The 13,419-nt window shown below is 38.5% G+C and overlaps 1 protein-coding gene and 1 pseudogene across 3 annotated transcripts; both read right to left on the bottom strand.

Moving 5' to 3' along the window:
- Positions 1–691: 691 nt before the first annotated feature.
- Positions 692–12,385, bottom strand: LOC306845788 (E3 ubiquitin/ISG15 ligase TRIM25-like; annotated as a pseudogene). The gene is made up of 11 exons (XR_013786002.1): positions 11,657–12,385; positions 11,462–11,557; positions 10,792–11,025; positions 10,512–10,671; positions 10,241–10,300; positions 8,029–8,185; positions 7,805–7,946; positions 2,207–2,440; positions 1,921–2,080; positions 1,689–1,748; positions 692–1,368 (listed from the first exon to the last, which is right to left on the bottom strand). The product of XR_013786002.1 is annotated as an E3 ubiquitin/ISG15 ligase TRIM25-like (transcript).
- On the bottom strand, positions 2,302–3,827 carry LOC306846670 (tripartite motif-containing protein 16-like). Of its 2 annotated transcripts, XM_079380215.1 has the most exons (5): positions 3,781–3,827; positions 3,253–3,569; positions 3,071–3,126; positions 2,879–2,974; positions 2,302–2,440 (listed from the first exon to the last, which is right to left on the bottom strand). In XM_079380215.1, exons 2-4 carry the CDS (start codon positions 3,485–3,487, stop codon positions 2,918–2,920), a joined length of 348 nt encoding a protein of 115 aa, XP_079236341.1. In that variant the 5' UTR covers positions 3,488–3,569; positions 3,781–3,827; the 3' UTR covers positions 2,302–2,440; positions 2,879–2,917. The 2 variants fall into 2 exon arrangements, with proteins under 2 accessions (XP_079236341.1, XP_079236340.1); XM_079380214.1 differs by having other exon boundaries at positions 3,071–3,569.
- Positions 12,386–13,419: the final 1,034 nt, after the last annotated feature.

The following is a 13,419-nucleotide window of genomic DNA, read 5'->3' as shown; positions in this document are numbered from 1 at the left end:
CACCGTGTTCGGTCTTGGAGTGAAGGTCTGTCTGCACTGAGGACAGCTGTAGACTCGCTTCTGATCCCAGTAACCTGTAATACAGTTCATACAGTAACTGTGTCCACAGGGAATGGCCACTGGATCCTTTAATAAATCCTTTAGTTACAGTGCTTTCTGTGGTAAAATAGAACACATCAACAGAAACACACACTCACAATGTGAAAATACACAACATACACTGAGGTTTTATGACTCTAATCAAAACTAATCAAGCAAAATGTATTTTGACTTAATGATACCGATCAACAAAGTAGACCAATAAGCTCTAGCTTGCTTGTTAACTATTACAATTTTGGTGTCTCTTGGAAAATTTACAGAAATTGTCTTGATCAAATGAACACATTTTACTGAAATAGAACACATATAGAATACATGTGTGAAACCTAGAAACTTGCAGGGCGATACAGCTGGGTATAAGTCACTTCAACTTAGTCCAAGTGTTTTTATAAAACTCATTTTATAACAATGTACACCGTGGGCTATTGAATGTGAAATTCTGTCAGTCTCTGAAGACCTGAACATACACAGTGTATATAGCCTGATATTATTTGTGTTACTGTCAAAGTCAATTTTAATAATCATTCCTTTCTTATACTCAACAGTCATCGTGAAAACATATCAGAAGATATGTTTTTCAGAAATTGGGCAAGTTTTTTTTTTTCCATGAGCAATGATCAGTGTTGATTTATTTATTAGAAAGTAAAATATATCATTGTCAAAGTCGCTGGTTTATTATGAAGCTCAAACTTTAATAAGGTATTTTATTTGTAGAATCAAGTAGTATCGTATTTATAATTTACGTAGTTTAACTTTTGATACGCTATTACATACTGGACTAAACTCAAACCCAGCATAGAGAGGCTGAGTGAATGTGGTCTGGACTCTGTGAATGAGGGTCATTGTGTCAGAGACGCTGTAGAAGGACAGAGTTCCTGCACTGTGATCCACATACACTCCTATTCTAGAGGAGATGGAGACAACAGGGAGTTTAGTGCCTGTGTGACTGTGCCAGAATGAGCAGCTGTAGTCAGAGCAAGATAAACACCAAGACTGATCATTAAATCCAAATCTACACTCATCAGCCTGTCCTTTCCTGCTGATGCTTTTATATGACACTGATATATCCACCACACCACTCCACTCCACCTCCCAGTAACAGCGTCCACACACTCTCTCTACACAACACCTGCTCCCAATAGTCAAATCTGTCTGGATGATCTGGATATAGATGGACTGTGTCAGCGTATTCAATCACTCTGTTCATCTCAGACAGGTGGAGCTTTTTATTCACTGGGTTTAAATCCAGAGTGAGTTGATGATGAGAATCTAATGGAGATAGAGCATACAATCCATATGTAAATTATCAAATTTCAATCATTAAAATAAAAAACAATTACTTGTTTTACCTTGTTAGTAGAAAGTTGTAGACAAACTGTAAGCTGGTGTGTGGTAAAATGTGAGAAATGTTGAAGGTGTCTGAATAAATTTTGGTTTGATTGTACAGCGGATTTGAATAAAGTCTAATGTGAAATAAGAATCTTTATTCATGAACTTCATAGTGTTATGTATTTTAGAATATAATTTTATATGACTTTATTCTGCAATTTTAATATAGAGCAGGTTAAAACTTGTTCAGAGAGACTTACATTGAAGGAACTCCTCCCTGGTCTTGGGTTCAGAGGTAGGAATGATCTCAATATATGTTTCTATGGAAACCAACAGATCTGTGTTATAATCCACATACTGTATAAAGAGAAACTATCAAAACCATGTGACATTCAGACATTGATATGCTTTGTATATACCAAATATTAAGTTATTGCATGATACAGTGCGTATTACCTATTTTTCTCATAATAGGAAAGTGTAGTATTTTACCTCTACCAGCTATCTTCTCTATCTCCTCTCTGCAGATATGCTCCAGTTTCTTGCTCAGATGAGAAAGAGTTTTACCAACATCATCAAAAGAGAGACAAGAACTGACAGTGATGCTGGGTGAGTCTGTAGATCCAGGAGGAACAGAGAGAGACTGCAAACGCTACACAGACACAAAGACACAAGAGAAACACCAGCTAAAGACACAAACATTTGATAGAAACACTCTCTGTAAAACATGCTCTTCCCTTCCCAAAGACCACTGTCCTGTTCATCAGATCTCTATTACCTGGAGGAAGAGGATGTGATCGTCTACGTGTGAAAGCTGCTCCAGCTCAGTGTCTCTCCTCCTCAGATCTTCAATCTCTTTCTCCATTTGCTTCAGTTGTTCTTCAGCTCTACTCACTGCAGCCTTTTCCTGATCTCTGATCAGCTGTGTCAACTCAGAGCGGCTTCTCTCAATGCAGCGGATCAGATCAGTAAAGATCCTCTCACTGTCCTCCAATGCTGCCTGTGCAGAGCGCTGTTAGGACACACAGAGTGAGAAGCATCAGAATCAGTCCATTCACTCAGCTCTTACTGCTGCCTCACACAGCCTGTTCCCCACAGTGGGCTTCAGTGGGACTGAAAGAGCTCCAGCACTGGCTCCTCACTGACTGACTGGAGGAGAGTCCTAACTAGGGTACCGAAACCCCCTATTTAACTGGTATGTACGGGGCTGAATCAGAACGCAGATTTCGGTGCCTCATTTCAGTTCCACTTAAATGCCTGAGCTGTCAGCTGAAATGTTTGCCCTCTGGTGCTCCGAAATGGACGTAAGAAGCATCATTACCACACATCACTAGTTAAATTATATTGCATTCATTTACTGTCAGAATAATCAGAAAAAAATATTGAGTAAATTGCTGAGTCTCAAACAGCTCTTCAGCAGCCAGCAGTTGTTCTTCTGCTCAAAACTCACCTTGTGAGACTCTACAGCCTCTCTCAGCTCATCGAGCTCCTACTGTCTCTCCTGGATTCTCTGCTGGTATTTTCTTTGCATCTCTCCCAAAGGTCTCTGTAGGAATAACAAATCATGAATCTGAAGCATACTGCATGCTAAAAACAAGTAAATAGCTATCCTTCGTGATATGAGATAAATATCGGTTCATACCTGTTTCTCAGTCCTCTCTGCTGCAGCTGACACAGTGTCATGGTTTTTGTGTTCATCTAACATACACAAATAACATATACACTGCTGATCAGTACGACAGTAAATCTCCAGCAGTTTATCATGTTGAGGGCAGATCATCTCCTGCAGTTGTCCAGTGGCGTCCATTAGATTGTGTCTCTTACCTCTGAAGAAAGTCCCATGTTGTTCAAGATGATTTTGACAGGGTGCTGGTGCTGGCATACGGCGTAGAATTTCGCCCAGAAAATGGTTTTGGGTCTCCTGTAGCTCACGCAGCATCGCCATCTGCTTTGCCAGCTCTTCCTCTCTTGCTTGACTCGCCTCCCTCCTCAGTCGCTTCTCATACTCCCTCTGCTCTTCCAAACGAACATGTTCCCTCTCCTCAAAGTCCCTGTCCATTTCAAAAAAGCCTCTTTAACAATAAAGTCACTCCTGGACTGGCGTTTTCTGGCCTTCTTTGCAGGAAGTGGTTGAGGGGATTCTGAAAAGACAAAGCACAATGTGGTTTATTAACCTGAGTTAAACGTGATACATGGCAGGCAAGGTACAAAGTAAAGGCAACAGGCAGTGTAAACACCTAAACTTGGCTTAATGCATAAACACAATGATATTTGGGGACCCAAACATAGTACAGAAAGCTTTTTACAATGTTTCCAGCAAGGAACACAATAGCTTAAGGTTATGTAACTCACCTGAATTGCTTTGTCTGTAACGTTACATGTCTTCCACGGTCTCCGGGCTGGAAGAAACTGTGGACACCACGGTACAAGGTGCGGCAACTACGACAGAATTAGCCTGTTCTTCTGACGACTCGTGTTCCTCGCTCCTACGCGAAGACAAGTCCATACTGCCCAGTAACGCTACTGGTTTAGCCGAGTGGCTTGTTCCCCATATATTGTAACATAAATCGTAGAAAGGCCAGTCTAATCTTCCGCTGCCGCTCTTTCCGTTGTGATCCAGCACTTGGTGGAATTTCTTGCGCAAAGACTTCAGCTTGCTTATTATTTGCGATTTCCCTCTCGAGAAACCACGCTGTTCCATTTTGTTTTTTATTTGTTCGTAGACTACAGCATCACGTACCGTTCCACTCAGAACGATCTCGGCTTCAGCACGGATACTGAGGAGCTCCGTGGTCTCTGCTGCATTCCAGTTTGCGCACGTTTTTGTTTATTTTAGTATTTTATTTTGTTATTTACCGCTCTCCGAGTTTACAACACAGACTAGTCCCTCTGGCACTGCAGGGCGGTATTATTGAAAAGAGTAGAGTCGCACGATAACTACGTCATCACTACGACACATCCGTTACGGCATTGGCTGGCTCCGGCTTTCGTTCCGGGATTGATTCCGGGACAGAACCCGGCAATGTTACTAGGTCGTGGTTGCGTTCACACAGAAGGCACTCCGGCAATTTTCCGGGACCAACGTGCAGTGTGAAAGGGGCTATATAGAACTGCTTGACTTTCGTTTTCTCCAAGCTGTGGAGTTGCCCGCGTCTGTGCTTAAGAAACGTGTTCAAACAGTTGCGTCAGTAAGGTTCTAAAAGAACATCTGTAGAATAGCGTCATACGCAGACTCGATAATACTTTAATTTAAACCAGCGCCGTTGAGAAACAGTTGCGACACTCCCATAGGCTTCCATAGGAACTGAGGAATGTCTCGAGGAATGTGGAAGTAAAGCGTGTCACGGAGCAGTTCTGAAGGCCATTCATTTCAGTGTTCCTCAAGCACATTCGCCAGAAAATTGAGGAAATTACAGCAGTTTTTGGAATTTTAACGCATTAGTTTACCTCTGGGAAATCTCAACGGCTCTGACTTTAACTTTCGAACGTTTATGCAATGAATGAAAGGGGTTTTGCAAAATTGGATTTGACAAATGTTCGTAATAATAAAATAAAAAAAATTGAGATTTTAAATATATATTTAACAAAGATATTACTAACATTTGGTTTAATTACTAGAAACATAAAAAATATATAATTTTAAGCTCTTGCTGTTGAACGTCCACTAGATGACAGTGTCGTACAGAAACCGAGTTGGCGAGCTGTAGAGCGCGCGCTCATATACTGTGGAATTTTCCATGTCTATCTGTTTGTGCCAAACGCATGATGCAGCACATTCTAGCGCTCAAACAGCTTGAAGTTGACACACTCTTGTTAGATCATTCAAATATACAAAATATATTACTTCTGACTACAAAAGTCAAAACAGCTCGAATGCACCCAGCAAAACTGATTAACTATACTTAACTGTACATGTAAAGTAATTTGTAATTAACATAATACTACAGTTAAGAATTTGGAAGAAAGAGAGAGGAAGAAACCAACGTAGTGATAAAAGTTTTCATTGTATTATTTTTGAGTAGCTATACCTTTCTGAAACCATCTTGAAGTATAGGTTAAGCTGCTTTCCTGGTCTTAGGTGATTCAAACTGGTCTCCCAGCTGGTGTTCATATGCTTTAGCTGGTTAGCAAGCTGATCTCCCAGCTTGACTAGTTGAAAAGTACCTAACGCCCATCAGCCAACAGACCAGGTTGTAATATTTAGACTTTGGTTTAGCTCATATCTAGATACAATTTTTTAGGCAGTCTACACACAATTAATAATGCTTCTCAAAATTAAGGTCTGACCATGTAGGAAGATCATATACATTTACAAAAATATTTTATTAAAAATAGATATCAGCATTCTGTACAGTGTTAAAAAAGGGCAGGGCATACAATCTGTTATATTATCATCAGTCTAATTGAGAGATTAATTGAAAACATAAGCTATTTAAATATTAAACCAAATCCATTTTCTGCCCAGACTTCATAGAATAGTACATCATAGAAACACAGAAATGTGATTGGCTGTAAGTGAAGATAAAGTTGACTAGCATAGTCTGAGAAAACAGAAGATACACACACACACACACCGGCATCCTAACAGCTGAAATATGAGGAATTCTGTTCAGTTAATAACACTTGTCTGATTTAGAGAATCTGCATTCTTATTACTCACAAAAGCCTCTTTTCTTTCACAATACTGTTCTACCATCATAAACAATGAAATACAAATTACTGAGATTTAAAATAATATACAATATTACATCAAAAGCAACATTTGTGACATCCACCTATAAGTATCGTGTTCACAATTCATAATCTTACACCTTTTTCCTTTGTTCATGCAAAAGTCATGTGCTGTTCCTCACGTTATATGAACTGAAGCACAAATAAATTAAGCAAGAGTAATTTCCCTGCCTCTAGCTTGACAAATTGGATTTGAAAAAAATAATAAACATGTTCAAACAGGTTTCCAAAACACTCCCCCCCGTCTTTCATTAACAAACAGATAGATCCGCCTCAAAACCACTCAACTGGTTGAGCCAATGTTGCCATGCTCAAACAAACAGAGCAATCAACCTACAAATGGTTCATTTAGAGTTTGTCTCTGCATATTGAGATGGTATAGTAAAACAAAATGACTTAATTTTACCAAGAGACGAAGCAAATTACATAGTTGTGCTTATTCTACAAACTGAATAAATGAGTGCTAAATGAAAAATCTGTAGTATTATAATAATAAAGGGAGTTAGGAGTGGTCTTAAAGGGACAGTTCACCTATAAAATTAACATTCTCATCATTTACTCACCCTCATGTAATTTCCAAACCTGTATGAATTTCTTCTGCAGAAAACAAAAGAAGGTATTTTGAAGAACTGGTTATGTCTACACAATGTAAGACAGCGAGGTCCAAAACAACACTGGACCCCTCTGACTTGCATTGTATGGTCAAAAAAACAAAAAAAAATTGACATTTTTTAAAATGTCATCTTTTGTGTACAACAGAAGAAAGAAACGCATACAGCATACAAACTGTCCATTTTTGTGTGTATTATCCGTTTAAACACTTGCGTCAACATTGTCATGTTTCTTCACAAAGTTTTAAGTCACCGTTACATTCATCCATGATCTAATGCACATAATTTCATTTACATAAAAAATAAAAATCAGTGGAAAGTGTTGCGTTTTAACAATTAGGCATTTAACACTGCACACATAAACAGCATTAACTAAAGTTGTGACTCTATACTAAAAATATAGTGATTTCTGGGGTACTACATTAAATGTTTTCTTTTTTAAGAACCACAAATTACAAAATTCAAATTGAAATGTACAAACTTGATTGAAATCTAATTTAAATGAGAAAAAGGACCAAATTTAAATGCAAAATGTAATTAATCGCTTTGTAGAGTCAGTCAGGTTTACTGAATAGATTGTCGCTGCTATTAATCCATCATTTTATGTGGCTTCAAATGGGTTTACAGTGTATTTTCTTTAGATTTACTGCTAAATTCTGTACATACCAAAAATTAGCTTAACACCAAGTTTATGTGTGCAGTGTGTAGCCAGTTAACATGGCTGCTTATGCCTTTCCTTTGCTTGCTCTGATTTCAATCTAAAAAAGAAAAACATATTTTTCCACACAAATCAATTAAGAGTTCCATTTTTTTTCAAAACACAGAGAACAGCAATAGTATACACCCATTTTAAAATGTAAGTGTGTGTGTGTGTGTGAGGAGCATCCTCAAAGCAACATTAGCAACTTCTTATAAAAAGCATTTGGCCAAACAAATGAACAAAACACGCTAAAATCCAGGCGATGCAACAGAAGAAGAGAAGAGACAGGTAGTGTGTGAATCACACAGTCCTTGCGCAGCGTTTGTGAGGGTTATTCTGGTTTGTGGCAGTAGATGTCTTTAAGAGCTTTGAGCTCCTCTATGAGAGTCTTATTCTGGTTTTCCAGCACAACGACACGATTCTCCAAGCACTTCACGTATTCTTTCTTCTTTCTGCTACACTCACGCGCTGCCTCCCTGCAACATGCAAATAAAAGGTCAGATGCGAACATGCACATCAGTCCATTAGTTGAAGCACATGACTCAGGTGTGTGTGTACCTGTTCTTCATCAGGCGGACTACTCTCTTGCGTGTGGCCTCCTCTGTATTCTGCTGTGGGCTGTGCATGGCCCCCGGTGACGCTGCCATAACGACGCCTGGTGGGAACCGTGATGACGGGGAGCGGATCTGATATGCGGGCATGTCTCCTGTGGCAGCTACATGCACAAATATACACCAAAATGCATTATTTGACAGAAAAAAGGGTACAATTTGAATTAATCATAGTTAATGTTCATGTCTACATAGTAACATCAATGCATTAGAAATTAAAATGGACAGTAGTATATTTATAAATAAACACTACACAAAATGTAAAAACTGCTGTCAAAAAGGACAACCATATTGTAAAACGTTACCAATAAAAAGTTGTCCAAATGAAGTCAAAATATTAAGTTTTGATATATTTACGGTAGGAAATTTACAACATATCTTCATGGAACATGATCTTTTCTTAACATTCCAATGATTTTTGGCATAAAAGAAAAATCAATAATTTTGAACCATACAATGTATTGTTGGCTACTGCTACAAATATACTAATAATATTATTTCCAAACATTTGGAAGCAAACAGAGTCCACAGAGAAGGTTTTTAAAATAGGATATAAAAACTATCTTTATTTTTTTCAATTCTCGTTGTGGTGCATAATTCCATGTTTATTGTAAGTGTATAAGCCCATATAATTTAATCAATTACAACAATAATAAAAATCATTATTATTTCTAAAAATATGGAAGCAACATAGCTGTTATCTTGAGAAAACAGAATATCATTATAATAATAATCATCATCATCTACTTCATCTGCAAGAGGTTTAATTTGTATCTTAAAACTCATAAATAATATATATATATATCAATGGTGATATATGTTTGATCTAAGACACCAAAATAAAAATAAATTAAGTGTATGATTTATCATTATTATCCATAATAATTAGACTAAAATACTGAGCTAAGACACCAAAATAAATAAATAAGTGTATGATTAATCGTTATTATTGACAATAATTAGAATTTAAAAAAAAAAATCCATATATATGGGAGTCCATAAAGTTTGTTTTAGTAGAAAGTTGTAGACAAACTGTAAGCTGGTGTGTGGTAAAATAAACTGACTCAGTAATGAAGGTATACGGTCAAACCAAATATTATTCAGACACCAGATATCATTTTTGATTTTGTTTTTTACTAGTGGGTGCAGGACACTATAGTTCATTCATGTAAGTGAGGATAGCATAATAAAGTAAGCTGTGACATACCCAAAACTTCTTCATACAGTGGACTACCAGTAAAATTGATACAAATTTGGGACCAAAATTATTCAGACACTTTGACCTGACCATGTTTCACGAGTTCACACTTACATATAATAATAACAGAGCAAGTTTATGCGTATTTGGCGTGCTGTCCAGGGGGAGGGCTCCGAGCTCGGTAATCATTCCCGAGCCCGGGGTACTCCCCTCGACCGGGGAGAGGGTACGAGCTGAGCTCGGCATTTAGCCCGGACCCAGAGTGCTCCCCCCCTGAGTGCTCCTCCCCGTGCTGGGGTAGGAACCAGCTGAAGGTGAGGAGTCGGGGTGGTGGAGGGATGTTGGAAGACGAGAGATAATGACGGTAAGACTGCTTGGTTATTTATAGGGATTCTCCCTCGTGCTGATTGGATAGGTGGTTTAATTGCTGATAATGAATTGGCCGTGTTAATTATCTGCGCGTGCTCCTCCCAAAATTTGTTAATAAAACATCACTTTGCTTAAATATATTTCTTAAATCGCTAATGCAAACTTTTTACACCACAGACTGAACAAAATTAAGCATTGCTTGGTAATTGGTTGACCTAAATTGGTATTATCTAATTGTGTAATTAAATTTAACAGTTGAGAGCTGACAGCTATTCAAACTAATTCATTACATACCTTTCTATCAAAGTTATCTGACATTATCAAGATGAATTTGTTCTGACACAGTTTAACTCTGAGTTCTTGTCATATTTTATTACCATTTTCTTAACTATAGCGGATAAACTGTGAAAATGTGAGAAATGTTGAAGGTGTCTGAATAAATTTTGGTTTGACTGTACAACGGATTTGAATAAAGTCTAATGTGAAATAAGAATCTTTATTCATGAACTGATGTTTGTGTTCATAGTGTTATGTATTTTAGAATATACTATTTTAATATAGAGCAGGTTAAAACTTGTTCAGAGAGATTTACATTGAAGGAACTCCTCCCTGGTCTTGGGTTCAGAGGTAGGAATGATCTCAATATATGTTTCTATGGAAACCAACAGATCTGTGTCATAATCCACATACTGTATAAAGAGAAACTATCAAAACCATGTGACATTCAGATATTTATATGCTTTGTATATACCAAATATTAAGTTATTAGATAATGCATACTGTATCATGTAATAACTTAATATTTGGTATATACAAAGCATAGCAATATCTGAATGTCATAATAGGAAAGTGTAGTATTTTACCTCTACCAGCTATCTTCTCTATCTCCTCTCTGCAGATATGCTCCAGTTTCTTGCTCAGATGAGAAAGAGTTTTACCAACATCATCAAAAGAGAGACAAGAACTGACAGTGATGCTGGGTGAGTCTGTAGATCCAGGAGGAACAGAGAGAGACTGGAAACTCTACACAGACACAATAGAAACACCAGCTAAAGACACAAACATTTGATAGAAACACAATCTCTGTAAAACATGTTCTTCTCTTCCTAAAGACCACTGTCCTGTTCATCAGATCTCTGTTACCTGGAGGAAGTGGATGTGATCGTCTGTGTGTGAAAGCTGCTCCAGCTCAGTGTCTCTCCTCCTCAGATCTTCAATCTCCTGCTCCAGTCGCTTCAGTTGTTCTTCAGCTCTACTCACTGCAGCCCTTTCCTGATCTCTGATCAGCTGTGTCACCTCAGAGCGGCTTCTCTCAATGCAGCGGATCAGATCAGTAAAGATCCTCTCACTGTCCTCCACTGCTGCCTGTGCAGAGCGCTGTTAGGACACACAGAGAGAGAAGCATTAGAATCAGTCCATTCACTCAGCTCTTACTGCTGCCTCACAGCCTGTTCCCCACAGTGGGCTTCAGTGGGACTGAAAGAGCTCCAGCACTGGCTCCTCACTGACTGACTGGAGGAGAGTCCTAACTAGGGTACTGAAACCCCCTATATAACTGGTAAGTACGGGGCTGAATCAGAACGCAGATTTGGATGCCTCATTTCAGTTCCACTTAAATGCCTGAGCTGTCAGCTGAAATGTTTGCCCTCTGGTGCTCCGAAATGGACGTAAGAAGCATCATTACCACACATCGCTAGTTAAATTATATTGCATTAATTTACTGTCAGAATAATCAGAAAAAAATATTGAGTAAATTGCTGAGTCTCAAACAGCTCTTCAGCAGCCAGCAGTTGTTCTTCTGCTCAAAACTCACCTTGTTAGACTCTACAGCCTCTCTCAGCTCATCAAGCTCCTTCTGTCTCTCCTGGATTCTCTGCTGGTATTTTCTTTGCATCTCTCCCAACTGTCTCTGTAGGAATAACAAATAATCATGAATCTGAATCATACTGCATGCTAAAAACAAGTAACTAGCTATCCTTCGTGATATGAGATAAATATCGGTTCATACCTGTTTCTCAGTCCTCTCTGCTGCAGCTGACACAGTCTCATGGTTTTTGTGTTCATCCATTATACAAGGATAACATATACACTGCTGATCAGTACGACAGAAAATCTCCAGCAGTTTATCATGTTGAGGGCAGATCATCTCCTGCAGTCGTCCAGTGGCGTCCATTAGATTGTGTCTCTTACCTCTGAAGAAAGTCTGATGTTGTTCAAGATGATTTTGACAATAAGAGTTCAGACAGTCCAGGCAGGACTTGACGGCTTTATTTTTGTCCCCAGTACAGACATCACACTCCACATCTCCAGATCCAGAGTAACACTGAGCAGGACGAACATCTTGTAGTTTTACTGTCTTGAGTTTCTTCACCACTTCAGTCAGGATGGTGTTTTTACCTAAAACTGGTCTTGGAGTGAAGGTCTGTCTGCACTGAGGACAGCTGTAGACTCTCTTCTGATCATCCTGATCCCAGCATCCTGTAATACAGCTCATACAGTAACTGTGTCCACAGGTAAGGGCCACTGGATCCTTCAGTAAATCCAGACAGATTGAACAGTTAAATTCTTCCCGAGACCATGGAACACTGGATTCTGCCATTTTGCTGCGTAGAGACATATAGAACTGCTTGACTTTCGTTTTCTCCAAACTGAGGCGTTGCCCGCGTCTGTGCTTAAGAAACGTGTTCAAACAGTTGCGTCAGTAAGGTTCTAAAAGAACATCTGTAGAATAGCGTCATACGCAGACTCGATAATACTTTAATTTAAACCAGAGCCGTTGAGAAACAGAGTTGCAACACTCCCATAGGCTTCCATAGGAACTGAGGAATGTCTCGAGGAATGTGGAAGTAAAGCGTGTCACGGAGCAGTTCTGAAGCGCATTCATTTCAGTGTTCCTCAAGCACATTCGCCAGGAAGTTGAGGAAATTACAGGAGTTTTTGGAATTTTAACGCATTAGTTTACCTCTGGGAAATCTCAACGGCTCTGACTTTAACTTTCGAACGTTTATGCAATGAAAGGGGTTTGGCCAAATTGGATTTGACAAATGTTCGTAATAATAATAGTAACAATTGAGATTTTAAATATATATTTAACAAAGATATTACTAACATTTGGTTTAATTACTAGAAACATAAAAAATATATAATTTTAAGCTCTTGCTGTTGAACGTCCACTAGATGACAGTGTCGTACAGAAACCGAGTTGGCGAGCTGTAGAGCGCGCGCTCATATACTGTGGAATTTTCCATGTCTATCTGTTTGTGCCAAACGCATGATGCAGCACATTCTAGCGCTCAAACAGCTTGAAGTTGACACACTCTTGTTAGATCATTCAAATATACAAAATATATTACTTCTGACTACAAAAGTCAAAACAGCTCGAATGCACCCAGCAAAACTGATTAACTATACTTAACTGTACATGTAAAGTAATTTGTAATTTACATAATACTACAGTTAAGAATTTGGAAGAAAGAGAGAGGAAGAAACCAACGTAGTGATAAAAGTTTTCATTGTATTATTTTTGAGTAGCTATACCTTTCTGAAACCATCTTGAAGTATAGGTTAAGCTGCTTTCCTGGTCTTAGGTGATTCAAACTGGTCTCCCAGCTGGTGTTCATATGCTTTAGCTGGTTAGCAAGCTGATCTCCCAGCTTGACTAGTTGAAAAGTACCTAAAGCCCATCAGCCAACAGACCAGGTTGTAATATTTAGACTTTGGTTTAGCTCATATCTAGATATTAAGCAGTCTACACACACAATTAATAGTGCT

The sequence above is a fragment of the Barbus barbus genome (assembly GCF_936440315.1).
Source record: "Barbus barbus genome assembly, chromosome: 26".
NCBI lineage: Eukaryota > Metazoa > Chordata > Actinopteri > Cypriniformes > Cyprinidae > Barbus > Barbus barbus.
This window is presented reverse-complemented; position numbering and strand designations above follow the sequence as displayed.